The sequence below is a fragment of the Molothrus ater genome, chromosome 4 (genome assembly GCF_012460135.2).
Source record: "Molothrus ater isolate BHLD 08-10-18 breed brown headed cowbird chromosome 4, BPBGC_Mater_1.1, whole genome shotgun sequence".
NCBI classification, from domain to species: domain Eukaryota; kingdom Metazoa; phylum Chordata; class Aves; order Passeriformes; family Icteridae; genus Molothrus; species Molothrus ater.
In genome coordinates, this window is record NC_050481.2 from 40,468,730 (window position 1) to 40,489,623 (window position 20,894).

At 43.4% G+C, this 20,894-nt stretch overlaps 1 protein-coding gene across 1 annotated transcript in view; it reads right to left on the bottom strand.

Annotated features, from left to right (window-relative positions):
- Positions 1–6,959: 6,959 nt before the first annotated feature.
- Positions 6,960–20,894, bottom strand: part of ENPP6 (ectonucleotide pyrophosphatase/phosphodiesterase 6) — a 29,256-nt gene continuing 15,321 nt past the window's right edge. The window contains exons 3-8 of the mRNA XM_036382855.2: positions 19,719–19,830; positions 15,351–15,492; positions 14,277–14,456; positions 11,873–12,010; positions 8,882–9,005; positions 6,960–8,041 (exon numbers count right to left, since the gene is read on the bottom strand). Coding sequence (XP_036238748.1) covers positions 7,818–8,041; positions 8,882–9,005; positions 11,873–12,010; positions 14,277–14,456; positions 15,351–15,492; positions 19,719–19,830 — 920 coding nt within the window. The 3' untranslated portion in view covers positions 6,960–7,817. The remainder of the gene's footprint in view (positions 8,042–8,881; positions 9,006–11,872; positions 12,011–14,276; positions 14,457–15,350; positions 15,493–19,718; positions 19,831–20,894) is intronic.

Consider the following 20,894-nt stretch of genomic DNA (forward strand, 5'->3'; position numbering starts at 1 on the left):
CTATGGATAAGGAGTGAAAAAAACCAACCAAAAAAGTAATGTATCATGATCTGTGCTGACAGCTTTTTCTGAGAAATAGTCCATAGAATTCACAACAGGAAAGAGATTTTTATCAACAAACTACTTTAGAAGAATAGACTGATGGGACCAGTCCCCCAGCCTGCACTTTGGTAGAAGGTAAATTCTGTCCCAGTGATGCCTCACACACACTGGATGTGTGGAGAAAGGCAGAGTAGGAGTAGACGTGTGAGGAACAGCACTGAGCAATTGTGATGAAAATCATGGGGACATCATTTTCCAAATGGGATGAGGAGCTCTGGCTTGTACTGATACACAGTTTGTTTGCATAGCACTGTTTATAATTTTGCTCACACTTCCTCAGTGGTACTCCTAATGGAATGTCCTTATAATCTGTCATGTGTCTGAATTATTTGCTGTATTTTCAATGGGACAAACTACCATTTTCTTGACTGATTCAGAACAGTGAACACTGGAGACAATTAACTGACCAGAACAATGAAGCACTGTATGTGAAACTTGGCTGGATATTACCTGTTGGATTGGAGCTCATTGAAGCTGATTTGGGAAAATCCACCCTTGACCTCATCCCTTGCCATTTCCATCAGAGGGTACCACAGACAATTTCAGATGTGCCCAGGCCATCTGCTTCAGACATCCTTGAATGCCACTGTCCCCTGGGCACCAGGGGAAACTCTGTGACACACAAAGCAGGAGCTCCTCTGGTTTTTGGGGTCCTTCAGTGAGGGGTTCATTTGAAGCCTGTCTCTGGCAGCTCTCCAGGGCAATGGGGATACGTGGCTGTCCCCCTTTGTGCATCCCACATGATGAGGCACTTCACCTGCCATGGAGCAACCCCCTGTGGAGAGCGGGTCCTGTTTCTATTGCCTCAGCTCCTACACCATTTATTCCTCCATCCTCCTCCTTTGTATTAATTTCCTGAGCTGCCCTAGCTGTCACATCTGCACAGTTACCAGCTGGTTTCCCATTTTTAATTGCCCTCAGAGGGCTTTTTCAAGAGTCACACCTGCTTTTGTGGGGGTCTTAATTTGTCACTGTCCAAACCGGAGCAGCAAGCATTTAAAATTCAGCCTCTATGAGCGTGTTGTATTTCTTCAAGTGCGTGATTAATTGCTAGGCCTTTACAGGCACTCAGCTATTTCTGCTGAGTTTTTTCCTGCTGGAAAGCTCCCCACCTTATGGATATTAAATATCTTCTTCTCTGTAGGACCTGGGTTTGTTCGTCCCATTTGTTCTTGACAAAAGAAGTTGTATGAAACGCAAAGAAAGCTCAGTGCCCTCACAATTTTATTCTGTTTAGAGGGGGGAAAAATAGTTATTTTTCTCTGTCAGCAGTGTTCTTGTAAGGAACCACTTGAGATTAAGGCAGGAGGGAATATTTCAGGATGTTTCACCCAGCCTCTGCAGCAGTGTAAGCAAGCAGTTTGTATAATCCAGCTCAGAAACTGCTTGAATCCTACCTTAAAAAACATTCAGCTTTTTTTTGGTCTTCTTCCACAGCTGCTATTTGAAGACTACTACAAAATCTTAGTTTTTAAGCCCAAAAATATTTCCTTGTTATAGCTGTTCTTGGAGAATCCCTCCATGGATGTGCAAGGGCTGCTATCCCTCTCTCTTACAGAATCTACTCAGTTGAGATGGGGTCAGCAGGATTACCCCTCTTTTAGCCCTCACATTCTCATGGACAATGAATGAGCTGTAAGATGAGAACCACATTGATGCCTACCATGGAAAGCAAGGGCACAAAGTCATGCACACCAAAGCTCCGCCAGTATGGAGTGCATGGAAGAAGTATCAAGGGAGTGTGCAATTTACAGATGGATGGATGGATGGATGGATGGGTGGATGGATACATTGGGAGGCAAATAAGCCCTTCCAAAAAAATTAATCTTCAATTTGTCAGAGCCTCCTTCTGCCCAGGGATCATGTAGAGGGTGTGAGGCACCTCTCAGGAATCAGAAGCAGGCTCCTGCTGAGTCCCTTGGTATGGTCATGTCCTTGCAGGGCTAAAATTAACCTGAACAGGGGGTACAGTGCATGCCAATGCACTGCTTGTTTCAGTGTTGTAGGATGAACAGCACGTGGGGCTGCTGAAGAAAGGTTAAAAGTGCCTCTAATGGACACATGGCCTGGTTATATACACCTATGTGAAGCCTTTGCCTGGAGGCAGCCCAGAGAGAGCAGCAGGCTGAGTGATGTTCAGTAGGGATTGTGGATGATCCCCTGCAAGCCTGACCTATGCGTCCAAAGACTTTGCAACAGCTGATACCACCTCAGCCTCCCTTTTTCTGTCTGGCAAGGAAGAAATGACAGTCCCCAGCCAATTTTGTGCCTTAATTAATATTTGTTGAACAATGTGTCTAAGTGATGAGCAATGTTTTAGTGTATTATTAATTTCTTGGGAAAAGCAGAGGTCTGCTCAAGAGCTGTCAATGCCCATTTTGGCAGCCACAGAAATTTGGTTGGTCGTGTTCCCAGCAGAGAATGCTGACATTCTGGGGCTGGCTGGCTGGTGAGGGACGGAGGAACATCCTCTATGCGTGCACTGGTGTCCCTTGCTCCTGAAGACAGATACAATCCCAATACTAAAATGCCTCATTTGCTGAGACCAAGGGAGGATCAAAATCAACTCCCTGGAGCTCAGCTAAGCCCTGATCTGTGCTGGTGTGGAAAGTGGGCACTGAATTTCCTCTACCTCAGCCCATTCTTCCATTTCTTTGCTACCTGTGACTGTTGTAGTCCGAGTTCCCCTGTGCTGACAAAGGCTCAGAGTTCGCAGTGTGGCACTGCTGGACATCTGACCCAAGGATTCTGCGTTCGAGCCAAGCTTCAAGTGGACACAAGTAGCAGAGCAACAGGTGGGTGACCCCCCTGCTTGCCTCGCCTCCCCTCCCCTCCCTGCTTTTATGTGTTTTGTTCCCCACCAGTGGGATCAGACTACAATGACAACAAAAGCAGCTGGAGACGCAGCCCAAGTCCTGAGAGTGGGGATTACATCCAGCTGGTTCCTCTCTTGGATCATTTAGGGCCATGTACACACGAAGGTCTTGCTCTGCCCACTCATCTCCCGTGGAAGCAGGAGCAGGTGGGAAGCTAGCTCAGAGTGCTACATGGAGGCAGCAGGTTTGGGGTGAGGAGGAATCGGCCCTAGCGCAAAGGGTACCAGGAGAGTTAAAGGGGAGAACGAGGAAAAGCTGCGGTGAGAGTCGCAGAGGGAAGGAGAGTCCCAGTCCCTCCTCCCCTCACCAAGGTACGGATCACGCTTGTCCCAAGGCGCGGTTGGCGGCAGGGCCGCCAGGGGGCGCGGCCGGGCCGGGCTCCGCGGCTCCTCCCGCCCGCCCGCCCTCCCTCAGGGCCGCGGCCTCGGCCCCGCCTGGCGGGCGGGGAATGGGCAGGAGAGGGGGACAGGCGGCGTGTGGGGGAATCTGTGTCCTGTTCTGGGCTCCTCGGTACGTGAGAGACGTGGAGCTCCTGGAGCGGGCCCAGCGGGGGGCAGCAGACCCGCAGCAGCCTTGGTGCGGTGCTGCGGCTGCTCAAGGCGTTCCGCATGTCGGACAGACAGACACCTGGCTGCGGTGGGACAGAGCAGGGCAGGCCCCCTGGCCGCTCACAGTGGTTTCCTGATGAAACTGGGCTGGCAGGGCTGAACTGGTGTAATTGATACGGCTTTGGGACAACCTCAACTGGTTCTTAAGTCCATATCAATTTCCATGTATTTGAAATACCAGAATAATCCATACAGTCCATATAATCCATGCAGTCCATCTCAATGAAGCTGGAGAATTACTGTGTTCAGTCAACTGTAATTCTGAAATGTTCTTATTTTTGAACCTTGCCTTAACTTAGATTTATTTCAATACTTACACAAAAAAATGTTTTTCTGTGTATGTGACAGTTGTCTTTTAAAACAGCTGTTAAAAGACTTCTTATGCTAAAATACAGGGTTTCACACCTTCCTCCTCATTAGGCCATGTTTTCTTAAAAAATTCCAGTTGGATTTGCTGCTACCTGCCCTCTCTGCTACAGCCCTACAGGGAAAAGAAGGCGAGGAAATGTTACATGGAGCTTTTCCAATGCCTTTCACTTCCCAGTGGCCAGAGCTTGTTTGGTCTGCAACTCCCCTGGGGTGTATGGGCTAACATCTGACAGATGCCTCAGCACCAAGCCTGACAGAGTTCAAGAAGCATTTGGACAATACTCCTGGACACAGGGTGTGATTCTTGGGGATGGTCCTGTGAAGGGCCAGGAGTTGGACTTGATGATCTTTGCGGCTTCCTTCCAACTCAGAATACTCTGATTTTGTGATGTATTGTGATGTATTAGTTAGGAGACAAGGAAGATGACCTGCACCGCAAAACCCTCTCATTCACCCCTTATTTGCAAAGTCTCTGTACTTGTGAAGGGTAGTGTCTGGGCCAATGGAAAGTGTCTCCATGGTGCTGCAGTCTGTGCAGGCAATGCAGGCTGCATCCAGAGGGATGCTGGAAGGTTCACCCGCTGAGCCTTAGCCAGCCATGCCACTTGCATGGCCACCAAGGTCATTGGTAAAATGGACTCATTTTAGTAAGCTGTGAAAATGCCGTTTTTGGCACTGTTATGGGGAGCTGACAGACTTATTCCTGTGCAGGTAGTCCCTCAGCACCTCCCTTTCCTGAGGACCCATGTTCATGGAACATGAGGGGAACATCTCTGGCAGACCTTGGCAGTGCTCCTGGTTCAGAGGGAGTCCTGCTGGGAATTAAAGGACTTGTTGGCATACCTGCACTGGTCCTCCTCCATCATCCACTCCCTGCTCTGTGGTCAGTTAATATAAGGAAAAGGAGATAAATTCTACTGGGTAGGATTGGAGACTTGTTTCTATTAAATTAGTCTCTTCCATGGACATTGTTGGTTTGTGGAGCTTAGAGTAGAGTAGGGGCCCCTTGTCCTTGAGGCCTCTAGGGTTGGTTTTTGAGGTCTTGTTGACATTTGCACCATCTCCCACTGGGAAAGGGGGGCTCTAGACAGCCTGAGCCTAGTGCACCCTCATAGCAGGGACAGTGTTCTTAATTTCTGTGCAAGCAGCTGATGTGATGGTGACACAGGAGGCTTAGAGAAGTGGGTCTGGAGAGAACATCCAGGGCTCACCTCTCTTCTTAGAAGTGCAAAATGTCTTGTCATGTCCATTGCCTAGTGGGAATGATGTGCTCCTGAATGGATGTTCAAAACATTAAATAATGAAATACATCTGGAAAAAATGACTGCATATAAGAGCTACATCATCTCATGTGATGCATTTAATGTCCTTAATTTACATGCTGACAACTTTGCCATTTCTAAACAATGTTATCATTCGTCTTTCTGATAATTAATCAGCACAAGCTTCAAACACTGTTTATCACACTTTGATGCAGCAATTAGACAAGAAAGGCAAAGTGTTGAAGGGAAGGTTTTGGGCTATTTTTTTCTTCAAAAATCGTACAGTATTTACAAAGAAGTGCTTTTTCTAACACCATTTTTAGAATTCTTCACTCATTCACAATCAGTCATTGTATAAAAACATCATTCAGAAATAGGTTTTAAAATACACCCACCTCCATTGCATAGTATACAGAAAAATAGGCGAGAGTTAAGACACTTGATTTTTGAATGAGAATGTGAATTGATTCAGAGGTATGACATTTCTGAGGAAGAAAGATGCAATTTCCAAAAAATAATGAGCTGTAGTTCTCCTGAAGCTAGTGAGCTTCTTGAAGGTCTGCCATCAAATTTTGCTTTTATAGACCAAGTATCTTTTACCATACACACAATGCTTGCATTAAGGTCAAACAAATAATATTGCAATTGGATTTACCCTTCAGTATTTGCATGTGGACCCTGACAAAAATGAGTTACACAAAGTACTCACGAGAATCAGTGTTGGTTTCATGTGTCATGGCCCATCCATGGAACAACTCAAGGGATCCAATTTGTTATTTTCAGTTTCTGTTTGTATAACTGAGGAGCTGAATGTACCCTTATACTTTTAGAAACATTTCTTCTGTAAGAAGACCTTGGCTTCTGCTCTCTGGTAAGACTTAAAATGGCATGTTGTGGAGGGGTTAGCAGGCACTGATGGCATCTTAACCTGATGATTTTCAGATAAAACTTGGTAATTTAGTTATCTTGTGTGCTGACTTAATTTTTTCTTTTTTTCTTTTTTCTTTTTTTTTTTTCTTTAAAAATGTGCTCCAGTGATTTCATTGAGCCTGGTCCATTAAAGAGCAACAGGGAACTCTGAACAATAGGTGCTTGTTTTACAGTTACTGCAAATGCTTCGAAAGCACTAAATTGCCTTTTATACTCAACAGTCTAATAACAAAGCCTGATTTTTTCCATTTTTCTCCCAACTGATTTGATGGTTCACTTGAGCTTTAATAACACATTACATAAATCTTTACAGCTATTACAGAAGTCTTTTGTCAAGTTTAATTTGGTGTTTGTTTTTTTCCCCCCTCCAGTGTAATCATTCACCCTTAAATGCACTGTAGCACACATACCAGAGTTGTGCTTGTCCCTGGATCCAGAAGAGTAGTGAGTCCTAGAGGTTTGTTTTACATGGGGAGGGACCTCAGTCCTTCCAAAGGCAGTTGTTGCTGAAAGCTCCTGGTTCAGAGGTATATCAGATAAAGCGCTGTGCACTCCCAAAGGCACCTCTGGCAACAGCTCTATCCTCTCCTGCTGTTTAATTTAACTTTGTCGTTACAACTTTGCTTGTGCTTGGTAGCCCATGGTGGAAAAAATCACCTGGATTAGCTGGGAGGGTGGGAGATCTATCAGTGTAGACCTCTCTCCCTGCTGCAGAATAAAGGGAAATGTGCTGATGACCAGGCAGAGTTGTAGAGAGCAAAAGCTGATAAAAGAGCAGTAAATGTTGAAAAAACTTCAGAAATGCAATTGGGTATAAAACATGATCAGATGATATTATCTTGACCAGGAAAAGCAGAGAGGCTGTTAAATGCCAGGCTTCCTCATCCTATGTTCTCCTGACCCTTGTGTGTCCAGATGTCTATTCATTTTCCCACTGGCTTTGAAGTGGAGGATTTCTGTCACTTTCTTCTTTCCCAGCCTTTCCCTCCACTGTGGTCTGTGAGGAAAGCCTGGCCCTGGAAATGGCAGAGCCAGGACTCGTGTTGGTGAAAATAAAGAAGGAAAGGCTGAGAGAAGCAGGATGCTCTCACTGCTCTCCTGCTGACCCACCTCTCTCAGCATTATGGTCCCTTAGCAAAGCTCTTGGCTCTTTAAGGACTGTGTCTGTATAGACAGGGCTTGGCTGGTGCTGTGAGGAGAAGATGGGGCTCTGCTGCTGCTGGAGCTGGAGATGAAGGGGTGAACCAGGATGATCCCATCTACACACAGAGAGGTTGTCTCCACTCCTGAACTTCTCAGTATGGCCAACCAGAGTGAGCTCCTCAGTGAAAGATGCTGGGGTGAGATGTGTTTGATGCTTAGAGATCCCCATGTGCACCCACCAGAAAACTTTGTGGACACCCAGCCAGGATTGTGCCCTCACTGCCAGTGCTGTAAATCTAGGTGAGTGACACCATTGTCCCTAGCTGTGTTTGGAGCAGCACAAAACCTGGCTTCATGTTAAAACCATTATAAATGCAGGATGGGTCAGATTCATGCCTGGTGGAGCACAATGGAGGAGTGGGGGACAGTCCTCTATTAATGAAGCTATTATTCAAATGAAGAACTTTTAAAAAAACAAACAGAGAAGGATGGAGTTGCTGGTGACACTGACTGACATTGTTCAGGGATCACAGTAAGGAGATCTGCCTGGAGAACAGGGAGAGCAGAGCTAGTGCCAGGACACAGCTGCTGCGCGGGGGGAGTGGTGCCAAGGGGGCTGTGTTTCGGAGCATGCACTCCACCCTGGACCAGGAGCCATTGTTGGGCAGTGGCTGTACTCCTGCCAGGCTGCACATGATGTTGTAAACATCCACAGATCTGATGGGAGGCGCTCGGTAGTTGGATCGGAAATCTGCAGGCAAAAGAGAGGAGTTGGCATCAGGCAACCCTGGAATGTGGGGTGCTGTGAGGCAAGGGCTCCTTTGCCTTTCTTGGGACTGACCCACCAGGCTGGGATGTGGCATGCTATACAATTTAGAGCATAGCTCAGCAAAAGCATTAATTTAAACAATTTTATTCATTATTATTACTTCTAGGCCAATTTTATTATAAAAACTAAAGAAAGCTCTGAAGTTTTAAGTACAGGAGTTACTTTAGATGTGCTTGCATGTGTAATTTGGAAGCAAATTAGAAGCACACTTTGCATGTGCTTGATAGGTGTAATAGCCTGACATAATTGTATTGCACATTCTGCTTTCACTGGTGCAATACGATTGCCTGGTGCTCTGCCTGGTGCTCTGCCCTGTTTAAAGGGCCTGATGAAGTAGAAACCAGGAGTTATGTGTCTGCCCATCAGACACATGGGTGAGGTATGCTGCAACCTTCCCAAAAAAAGTGCCCTGCTGTAGCGAGTCTGAATTCCCCGACAAAAGCAGGATTCATGAGTTTCAAATAGAATTGAAAATTTTGGCCAAAATTTAGGAAAATATGGCAAAGAGTTTGTGACTGCACTGGGACATCAGAGAGAGGCTGACTAAATCCCTTCATATCTCTCTGCCCTGTTTCTTCAGCTATAAAATAGATGCAGTGCAACAACCCCTCCATTGTGAGGAAATCCTGCCACCTATTTGTAATTTTTGGGTGTCGCAGAGTGCTACATTGGGGTCCTGATGTGCCAGGGGCTGCAGGGCTGCAGGGGTGAGGACCATGGGGCTGCAGGGGAAGTGGAACACCAGGGATGGTGGCGCTGTACCTGGGCCATATGCGAGGAAGAAGCCTCTCATGTCCATGAGCTCATTGTCGTAGCCATGCCAGCCATTCTGCCAGGCCTCCTTCCTCCCCGTCCCGTTCTCCCAGTAGGGCAGCTTGTCCCTGCTCTGGGTGACAACAGTGGAGCATGGTTATTGCCTGCCTGCTGGGCTGTGCTGGGGCACTGTGGGGTGCCATGCTGTGTCTCCATGTGCTGTACCACCCCTTCAGGCCCCACACTGTGCTGTCACCTGCACAGGAGCTCATGCCCAGGAGGGGTGAACCCTCCTGACAGGCTTTGCTGCCTCAGTGAGTAACCACCTCCCCCTCCTCAGGGAGGGGAGGACAACCCATGTAGATTTCTGCCACAAACACGAAGTACCACAGTCGTATGTGACTTGTGTAAGGAAGGTGCTGTCCCTCTCCCCATGCCTGCAGCACTGCCCTCCCACCCAGCACCATGCACTTCCATGGGTGTTGTTCTGTCCCACATGCCATTGACACCTTAAAAAAATAAGTAATTTTTTGCTCCATTTGACTATTCAGCCTAATAATATAAATATTCCCCCTACTAGATATTTTCTAATCATCATTTCTTCTCCCCACTTGTTTTTGTATTAAAGCAATGAGGTTTGTTCCAGGGAACACTGGTTCTGACCTGAGACAGTCCCACTCTCTGTGGCCTGTGCTCTGTTTTATTTCCTTGCTCAGTGGATCTATGCTTTATTAATTTATCATTATAAATCTTGTTCTTCCTAGCCCATACTGCACTTAAGATATACTCTTAAATTCCTTCCTTACTTTCTCCTGCTTTGTATCAACAGCTTGTTGCCTACAACAGTGCCATATCTGTCAGAGCAGCAGTCCCTAGGGGCTGATCAAATGCTAGACCAACCTGTCCATGAGTTTCTCCTGTCCTGTGCTCCTTAGGGATAGCAGCAGACAGATGTGGCACTCCACATTATCCCAAAACTGTGGCAGGAATTTCACTTGGACAAAGACCATCAACTGACAGTTCAACAGACCCATGACACTAGTTTCTCTGATAATTACAGAGAAGGAGCTGCACAGTCCTCTAGAGTGTCCAGGTCTAGCCTTCTCACTCAGGTACAGAAGGACAGAAGATGCCCCAAAAGAGTTTCCCACATTCCCACTTCAGGCAAATGCTGCAGCTCATGCAGATGGTGAAACAGATTAAATGAGGATCCCTTTCCTTTTATAAACATTTATTTTGTCTGATTTTTATCTTCTTAAGAAAGAAAATTGAGTGTGCAATGCCCAAAGGATGGGGACCACTCACTCATGTGAAAGGAACAATGGCATATGAGCAGATCAGCTTTGATACAGCACGAAATCCCTCCTCATCCTGCTTTAACCAAAACATAGATGGGCTTCAGTTCCTATGCTCCGTGATGAGGGAAACAACTTTCCAGATACACCCCCTTTGTCTCTTTCAAAAGCCACCACCATCAAAAAAATCCCCTTTTTCAAAGAGGTTTTAGCTATCCACTAGCTAACAGAGAGTTAAAAAGCCCTGGGAGCATGACAGGGAAGAGCTGCATATCCTCTCTTCACTGGTTTGGGCAGGAAGTATAATAAAAGGCTCAATAATTTCTTTAAAAATATGACAGGAAACTTTCATTTTCATATCCCATTCACAGATAATGAAAATGTACTGAAGAGAAGGAAAATCTGACAGCATTAATGAGAGGACATTCTTGAAAATCAGAAACAATGGGAAGGAATGGGCAGAGAGACAGAAATAATTATCATAGCAGCAGTGTTTGCTGCACTGTTATTAAGGTTTGTCAGACTTTCAATGATTTTTAAAGTGCTTTTTTATTTTCTACAGAATATGTAAAAACGTTCTATTTTGAACTTATGTACGAGAGAGTTTAGTTGTATTTTTTAAAAGTAATTTTGGAGAAAAATGTTTCAGATCCCTACTTTACCTGTCTCAGTCTTAACTCTGTTTTTTTATACTTTTTTTTTTTTTTAATCAGAAATGTGGTACTCATCCAGCTGTATTCAAAAGCCATCAGGTTTTTCTAGAGGTGCATTTTTATTCAGCTGTAGAAGCTATTATGCTAAATTCATGTTGGCTAGTGAGAAATGTTGTAGTGTGGACTGAGCAAAGCTTGGTGAGCGGTAGCTCTGAAGGCCATGAAAGGTGCTGAGCTAGTACAATAACCTACAAGGCAACAAAGTGCACTGACTATTCTGGGACACAAAAGAAACCCAGGACTCCGTGATTCTGTTGCCAACTTACTGAATTCATGTGTGGCCTCGGGCAAATCACTTAATACACTGCTCAGTTTACCTCCTTAAAAAATACACACTTGTCTCACCCTCTGAGCTGTGCTGAGCTGCAATTAGTATCTGTAATGTGGTGGTGCCCAGTGGTGACACAAGGACAAAGTAACAACAACAATTCATAGTAAAAAAATAAGTTAGTATGAAAAATCTCTTCATGTTTGTGTTCTCTGTTTAACAAGTTCCCAGGTTTTCAGTGTGTGCATGGGAATCTCTGAGGAGTAAATCTCCAGTCTGACCCTTTTGAGACTGGTGGGCTTGGGAGAAATGGGGCATTTTTTAGGACAGTCTGATGGGAGGAAAGCCAGGCAGAGGGAAAAACTGCCACAAGGTACTGCTGAATGAAGCATAATAAGGAGGAGGAGGATAGTAAGGACTTGAAATGGAAACACTCTTTTTGTCTGAAATGAAAGTAGATGGCAAGGGGGGAGAAGAAGAGTAAAGCAACAAAACTGGAATGTGAAATACAAGAACTACTGCTTTATGACAAAAGAGAAAAAAGAGGCACCTTGACTATTTAACTGGTTGCCTTTAGGATAGCTGCAATACATTTAAGTTCTTTTAAGCACACAGCAGAATTTGACATTTGTTTTGTAGTCAGACCATTGACTTTAACTCAATGATCAGTAATATATTGCACCTTTCCACGCTCCTGTCTAAGTATTTTGCTTCTATACTTTACCTCTACTATGAACCATCCTTCTTCAGCCACGAGAGTTAGTGGAGACACAAATTTTCCTTTTTTGTAGAAAAACCTGTTTGGAATATCCTGTATGTTATAAACATCCATGTGTTCCACAGCTTTTAGTTTTTGATATATCTGCAAAACAAATGAATGTTAGGACACCATCTGGCTGTAAAGATCATAAAAACACTAATGGGTACATGGAAACACCTGGATTTGCAGAATGGCTAATCCTCTGTAATGGTTAATCCTCAGCACATTCACACCAGGACTTTGCCTGTCCAAAGATCATGGCTGGACAAAACCTGCCTGTGTGTTTTAGGGGATTCTAAAAACTCGAATCATAAACACATGGGAATGCATGAATTCATGTATTGTGTGTATTTATAATACACATGTTCACAAATGTATACATGTGAGTGTACCAGCCTACAGAAACAGACCAGGAGAAACCACACCTGTGGAGACAGGAGGCAGTGAGTGAAGTGGTGAGACACTCAAGGGCACCATGTGGACTGTGGACAGGCATGGAAAAGAGATACCATCTTTACTGTCTGCCACTCATTCCCTCTGTGCTCTTGAGTGGAGAATGAATGTCACCTCACCTGTGCTTCTGCACTCACCCAGTCAATCACTATCAAGGGATTGATAGTGCTCAGTTATCTGCTTCGTTAGTTATCTGATGTGAGATTAATTAGCCAAAGCCTGCAGCTTTGAATCTGCACAATGCCATACAAGTGGTTTATTAATATTAATTATACTGTCTGGAATATAATCACACAAATGTCATTGCACCACAAATTATTCAGTAAATAGATTTTAAATGCCTGGAAAAGATGTTCATATGCCAAAGAGAAGGCAGCTCTTGGAGCCTCCAGACTCTATATTGTTCTTTAATAAGTTAAATATAAATAATCTTCAGGAATAAATAGCTCAGTTCTTCAAAGAATGCAAGGTTCTTCACTAGCCTTTCAGCTAAGTCACCCTTGTGTGTATATGTGTGCCAGATATGTGCACTGATGTGCAGTGACCATAAAGACAGCACCAGGGTGTGATGACACAATTTCTCCCACCATGACCAGAGCTAGAGTGTGGTCACCAGTACTGGTGCTTTGAAATGGGGTAATTCTTAGAGATGATAACCACTATGTTATAATATACTCCAACTCATAAACATAGCGCTTTAAAATTCATTAGAAATAGAGAATATAGCTATTGGGAAACCGAAAATCAACTTCATTTTGCTTAAAAAGCATCCCTCCAGTAAGAAATCCTAAAAAGAAATGAAGGAAAGAAACAAAACAATAGTATAAGGCATTGTACTTTATTCTCCTTAGGAATATTAGGGTGTTTAACAAGAGAGAAGCATGTGCTAAAGAGCTTTGTTGGATGAAACCCTATGGCTGTGTGAAGTTGCAACTTGCCTTTGTTTGAAGGTCTGGCCTACAAAACCAGGGAGTTCTGGGTTAAGCACATCAATGCTGTGATCTCCTGTGATGCACTTGAGAGTGAATTGCTCATTCATGCCTCTAAGACAACTTTCAGTTCTGGCACTAATTTGAAATGTTCACAATATCACAGACACACAATTCCTAAAGAGATTGGGTGCAAAGATCAGCAAATATTCTCTTTTAAAAATTGCACAGGCTACAATATACTGTAACTGGATAAAATATAATGTAGAAACCAAAATTATTTGCCTGGGGAACAGCTTGCCCATTTTGTACATCCACTCATCTATATTCTGAGAACAGCAGTAATGACTCCTCATGCATTGGTTTTGGGTTAAACTATAATGTACTTGTCTATTAGTCAGAGAAATTACATTTTAATTCTTTTCAAGTGGTTTTCAAATATTTTCTCTATTGTTTTAATTTATCCCTCAAAACCCTGAAGCTCTAGCACTGAGCTTTTATGGTTGACTCAATCCAACATGCTTCATCAAAAATTCCTCCAAGGACAATATTGCAATTCTGGTCTAATGGAGTTGGTTCTTCAGTGAAAGTTTACTGGAATATAAATACCTGAACCTGCTTCAGATGGTTTGAACATCCTAGCTAGAGTGTCAATAAATTGACTAATATATATAAAATCCTAAAAGTGCATTTTGAACTAAAATCTTTTAGCTATTTATCAGAAGCTAATGAGGGTGGAGTTTAAAAGCACGTGTCCTTGCCATGTAACAGTGTAAGTTCATGCTTTTTAATTTGCCTGGTGTTACTTTCCTTCAGAAACCAGCATCACAAGGATGTCACAGGATCCAAGTCTGACTCCTGATAAGAGTTGATTTTTGCACACATCTCTGAGAGCAGTATTTGGATGTTAAGAGAAAACAGAAGACACAACTGGCATAAAAACTGAGAAAACACAAAACTGAGGGTTACAACTAGGCTGTACTCACCTCTGCATGCTTCTCTGGAGCTGGCCAGAGGCTCACAACAGGACCTCGGTCTTTCATTTGTATGGTGTCACTCATATTGATATAGTTTTTCAGCTCAATCACTTTATCTGCCCAAGAGATGTCTGTCATCCCATGATCAGAGAAGAGGAGGACGTTGATATCATTCTGAAGGCCTTTGCTCTGTGAGGAAAGTGTATGACAACGTTTAGGGCCATGTAAGAGCTTGGCACTGTCTGTGCCTGCTGGAAAATGTAAATCACCTTTTGACCTCCACTGTTTCTGTGGAAATTAACCAGAAGGATCACATCCATCAATGTCCTGCAATGTGCTTTGCCACCACCCATAATGGTGGATACCCACTTTTACTTGCTGCTCTGCAAGAGTCTGAGAGGTTAGCACCAGAGTTTTTCCTAAACAAGTCCGCACAGCAATTTTGCTATGATACCACTTGTGGAAGGGGTGTTTCTCTCTTTCCCTCCCAAACATGAGCACTTAGCATTAGAGCTTTTAATATTTAGTGAAATTGAAGATGCATATTCCTCTCTTCACTGAAACACATAAAAACTCCAACATGCATTTATCATTGTCAGAAATATTCATAGAATTGCCATTTACCCAAAAGATTTTCTCGCTGGAAAATCATTTCAATAACGCTTTTTTAAAACCAAGTTTAAAGTACAGAGTTCTGAATGCTGTCATAAAAGCTGCTATAAAAGTTAATAGTCTGATTCTACAAACCTTAGGAAACACAGTTTTGATTTCTTCACCTACAATGAAGTCCAGCTGGCAACACAAGTCATAAACAGAGCAACATGTATATTGGTTTGTGGCTTCCTGGGGCTACTGATATAAATCCACCAGGAGGGTTATAATGCCATCAATGAAAATAATAATCAGGGTAATGGTGCCTTGACTTCCACATGAACTCAGTAACCTGTTTCTCAGGAAAGAAAAATTTACAGCCACCTGCATTCAGTTACAGGTGTTAAACAGGCTCTGGGCAGTGCCACGAAGACCAGTTTTAAAAGCCTTGTCCAAAGGCACCCAGGAGCTGGGTTTATGGATACCACTCACCTTGATGAGTGAGATCATGTTGCTCAAGGCTTTGTCCACTTCCTTCAAAGCCTTCTTGCGCTGCTGGGACGAAGGGCCGTAGTGGTGGCCTTCCACGTCGATGCGCTCGTAGTACACTGCGGCCATCTCGGCACTGTTGTTGCTGGGGGTGGGAGAGAGCAGGGAGTGAAACGCTGACACACATGGAGAGCTCCTGGCTGCTGGCACTGTTGTCTTCACAAGCATGTAGAGCCACAAAACCCCATTTTCTGCTTCCAGCCTGTGCTGTCCTACCACCTATTGCACTGCTGAGGTCATTATTCACACCCAGAGTCTCCTGAGTTTGCCTGAGACTCCCATCAGAGGCAGCAGGTGGAAACTGCCATGTGCAGGCTGGCCTGGCAGTCCTCTACTAACCTATTTGAATCAGGAAAGAAGCTTTCCCTTTAAGAACAAAGAAATTCTGATTTCTGTGCTGAATGCCCCTATTAAAAGGATTATGGGAATTACCAGTCAAATGTGCTTTAATTAAAGTTTGGCACTTCTCGCTTTCTCCTGTGTGAGGTCTTCCAAACCACAGAGGTCAACTCAGGATGTGCTCTGCCTTACAAAATACCAAGCAGTATGAACTGGGATGAGATTTTCGGAAGGAGTTTTATTCAGGAACATGAGCAAGGGAAACGAATGTAATCTCAAAATTGCACAAGTTTAGCTGATCGCACTTTTCTGCATTGATTGCTGTCAGCCTCATTAAAGGGGATAGTGCACACATCAGTGCTTAATTTCATTTTCATGACCACTTTACTGTTCTCTGTAAATCTCCCTGAGAGAAGTTGTGTGGATAAAATCACAAACCTATACTCCTGAACCTAAACCCAATCTTTTTGTGTTGTACTTAATATATGGCAGAGCATGCCATCCATATTACATGCTCTCATCCATATTAAGATCTCTACAGAAAGACTTGTTAGTCCAGCATGTATGATTAAAGACACCTGGGTAGTCTGGTGTAATTAGTGGGACAGAAGAGGCAAAATCAGAGATGAGGGATTGAGTGAATGAATTAGGGTCTGTCATTTGCATTTCTCAGTTTGTAGAAGGCCTCAGAGGAGCAGTCCTGTGAGAAGCTGAAGATGTCTGCTGGGGTGGGAATTTCTCCACTGCTGGTCCTGCAGAACAGTGTTGTTCCTCACTCTTCAAGGTTTTAAAATAATTTAAATGAAGCGGCACTCCCGTCTTCCCAGTTTCATTTTAAGCATTACTTTCCATCTGTATGAGGCATAAATTATTTTCTAAAATTTGACCCTGTAATTTCTCTATTGCATACACAGTCATTGAACCTATTGAAATAGTTCTCTTCTGTTGCAGTACCTGTGTTATAATCTATGTAAACTAATTTATGTCTTCTCACCTAAAAGTAAATTATCATTTTGACCAAGATAGAAGCTAAGAAAGAGATTTTTTGCATAAAGCAAGTGATCTCATTTAGGCTGTGGTGAGATTTCTCCATGAGACCTCAGTTCTGTAAGGAAGAATATTTAATTACTTCTATGGGACAAGCTCCAGTAATGCAGCATGCTTAGGAGTTTGCAGGATTTGGTACAGCATGTCTGGGGCTTGACTTTGTTTCCATTTTTGCCTGTTTTTCTATGGAAAAAAGGGGTTTTCTAAGTTTTCTAAGAAAACCCTTATCATGGCTTGTATGGGAGAAGTATTCTGTCTTTAGACAGAAACATTCAGTTAGTCCTGTCTTCTTCCATCACCAGTTACTTTCCAAATAAATGACTTAGAAAAGAATGCTGAAGAAAGCTGGACAGCATTGATGGCAACACCAAAAAGTATTTTACATTCTACCAGCACACTTTGCAAGTACAATGCAGACCTCATGACACCTCCCCAGGAAGGTAGGTCGATTACAACAGCCCATAAGTTACAGTTGTTGAAAAGATTCAAGGGAGGTTTCACTTGCCAAAAACAGATGCTTGACTTTGTTTTGAATATTCTTGGTCCAAATAGTGGTCTTGAAGCACCTGTTTGAAAACACTGGAGAGTATTGCTGAAGGCTGATTTCCTTTGGTTGCAAGAGAAGCTCAGTGGCTCCCTGATGAGTTAGATACTTTACCCTGGAGTCCCTGCAAGGTTTGCTAATGGTGGGAGCACAAATGCAGTTCTTTAACTACTAATACCTGCCATTAGGGCTGCTGAGCAAGGCACTGCTCCAGGCAACAGACTGCCCTTACACAGGCTGTTTTCTCACACAGAGCTAAGGATAGTCTCAGCCTAATGGGCTTTTCCAATTACCTAGGGTGTGGAAAGGAAACACGCTGCATTTGCCAGCCTTTGAACAGCTCCAGAAGTCAAAAGCACTTGTGAAAGATATAGATGACAAGCTGAAGGCTCTTCTACTGGAGATGCTAAATCCTCCTAAATGAATATGACTACAATAAAAGCATTTCAGAGGCTTTACTTCTTATGGGCTGGCATAGCAGCATGGAACTTCTTCTAAATCTTAAAGAAATAAACAAAGAGGATGGATGAGAGAAAGAATAAGGAAAATCTACCAGATTTTTAATATTCTCATTCTCTACCCTCCCTTCTTACTTTAAGTCCCTGCAGTATTCACACCCAAACCTGATTATTAGTTTTATGTAAGACCATTAATTTTTCCTCTTTCACACCTTGTTGGATACAGGGCACTTAGTTCAAATGAAAAGAACTTAGGAAGAAATTCACCAGGGATGGTGTGTAAACAGACACCAGTGACAGGACCTCCTGCTGCACTGGGATGATCTGTGGGATTTGGGCACTTCAGAAGACTGTAGCTGTTATTTATGACATCTTGGTGGGAGGGATTTACACTTTTCTTGAAATCATCAGCTTTCACCTCTTCCAAGTTGTTCCACCAACACTGTTGTGTCCCTTTCCTTTTCCACCACAGACAGCAACAGGCAGCCTTGTGGCTTGGACAGAATTAGCTATTGAAACTCTCCAACTACCCAAAATAACAGCTTGAAGTGCTGGTACTTTTAGCAGTTTGTGCCTCATGTTTCACCGTGTTCACAATTACAGAGCTGAAAAACAGCACTGAGCACCCTTACATACTGTGCTTCACAGAAACCAGGCAAGAAGCTTCAAGTATATCTTGACCCATCCCAAAATGATACCAGACCAAAAATCTTTCTACATTAATTCTGGGTTTCCACCAGAAGTCAGAGCCAATGTCTGTATTACATCTTCCATTCCCTTTTTTATTCACTGAATTAAAAGCATTGCAAAAGCTCCAGAAAGCCTCCTATTACACATATGGCTTCCTCATGTCACATGCAGGTAACTTTCTTTAAATCTAAGCTAAATAATTTCAGGATAAAACCTCTCACATGGTCTCAGAAAGCTTCTGTCTAAGCCCATGCTGCAAACAGCACTTACTTGTGAGCCTCTGTGCAGCAGGACCCAGTGTGCAACTGGGAGCAACTTCCCCAACAGCGCTCTCATAAACTTGGAGCCTTTATTTCAAGAACAATCAACACTCACCTCCTGAATACAAAATTTTTTGGATTCAAATTGCTATGGCAGTTGCAAGTATTGAAGCAGAAGGGTTTCCTAGGATTGGATTAATTATGGAACCAACAAGGCTTTAAAGGAGGAGCTCAGTTATTGCCCAAGTAAGACATTGGTGCTGCATATGATGGTGCAATCTTCCCTGATTTTATACCCTATTTGGAATTGTCTTTTGTAAATGTTTGGATGAGAGATGGTGGAACTTGAAAGCTGGGTCTGGAGCATACATTTTTCCTAGGAGTTGTCTGAGAGATATATTCCCATCAGTTGGACTATATGGCTGTTGTAGGTCCCTTCCAACAGAACTATTCTATTCTATTCTATTCTATTCTATTCTATTCTATTCTATTCTATTCTATTCTATTCTATTCCCATATTTGCACAAAATGAATGCCCTGTCCAAAAATATTTGGCTTGAGATGTTCTAAAATGAAGAAAAAGCCAGACCATCAGTCTCATAAACAAGTGACTGGAGCTGAATTTCAGATTTTCCAAATTCCCTCTCTAAATACAAGCATTTCAAACCCTTTTCTTGCAGGAGTAGACATGCACAGGCTCATCCTGAAGTTGTTTGAAACAGCAAATTACAAGCAGTTAAGTCAGGATGTCTCCTCCTTGTTGCAGACTACACAGAAACAGAGGAGCACATCTTTCCCTCCACTCTTACTGTCTATTTCTGTTATGGTGTTGTTTCTATGATGATACTATATAAAGCACTCTTGGCCCTCATCTTCCTACCTGGAAGCTCATCCTGAAAATTTCCCTGATAGTAAATCCAAAGATTTGTCCCAGAGAGAGGAAACCCCACACTGCAAAAATCTCGTGACGTACCACAGAGACTCGAGGGCATCGCTGATGGCATCTGCAAAGTTCCTGTCTGTTGGGACACTGAAGTACTCGCGGCAGTAACTTGGTCTGACTCCAAGGATTTCCACCTCGCAACCTACGAGCAAAAATGTGGTAAGCTCTGCTATTTCACCTTGATCACAGACCTCCCACCCTGGTGTCCATGTTCAGGTCTGTAAATTCCCTGTGACATTACTTACCGTATGCCTTCCCTGCAGGAAACCATGTGGTTGGCAAGGGAAAAGGGGAGAGAGGTTGGTTTGACAAGTGCTTGTAGCAAACTGTACATTGGACTCTTTTATTTCCCTCTCTAAAAGGAAGGTCTCTGTGTGACCTGCCCACAATAAAATGCTTGATTCCCTCATGGCAAACCATTTCCACCTAAATCACCAGCTTGTTTATATTTTAACTTCTGTGGCCATATAGCCTCATTTCCAGGCTTCCAACATAATAGATTTAGATATTGTTCTCTGAAACTTCAGCAAATACTTTCCAGTTAGACACACTGTCTCTTACGTTGCAATATCCTCTATAAACTGTGTTTTATGATGTGATACTGGCTCTCCACTGTTATATCTGTTTCCCAGGAGGTCCTATTAAAACAATGTAAACCAATTAACTCTCTTGGTAACTTGCAGCCTTTCTTGCAAAATAAAGTCTGCTTTGTGGCCTAAAAATTTATGGCAACAAATCCTACAGGAGAACATGGCCCTGAACATAGAAAAACATGTTTTTGTGAGGTTTCTTTGCCCTTTTGCTCGCCAGTTACTATGCTGCTGAATACTATTAATATTTAAAAGAAGTATGCTTCCAGAAACACTAGATTAATGCAAATTATCATTCCAGAACCCCAGAGTCCTCCCATCACAGTTAGACATTTTCTGATGTATTCAGAAATACATCAGAAAACAAGGGCCACAAGGAGGAATCAAAACCAAAAAAAACCCCACCTTTTGCAAAATGGCCTCTGCATACAGCAACACAGTCTGGTCAAAAAGGCAGCTCTAAGCCAAAGCCTGAATCTATACATCTGGGTCCCTCTGCTTCTCCTTTGGGAGGAAAGTGAAATGCATTAAGGACTGTCATGTGTTGACTTGTTGCTGGGGGTGTAAGAAGGAGGTGTAAGTAGAGAGAGGGCCCTAGAGCAAGTAGAGCTACCAA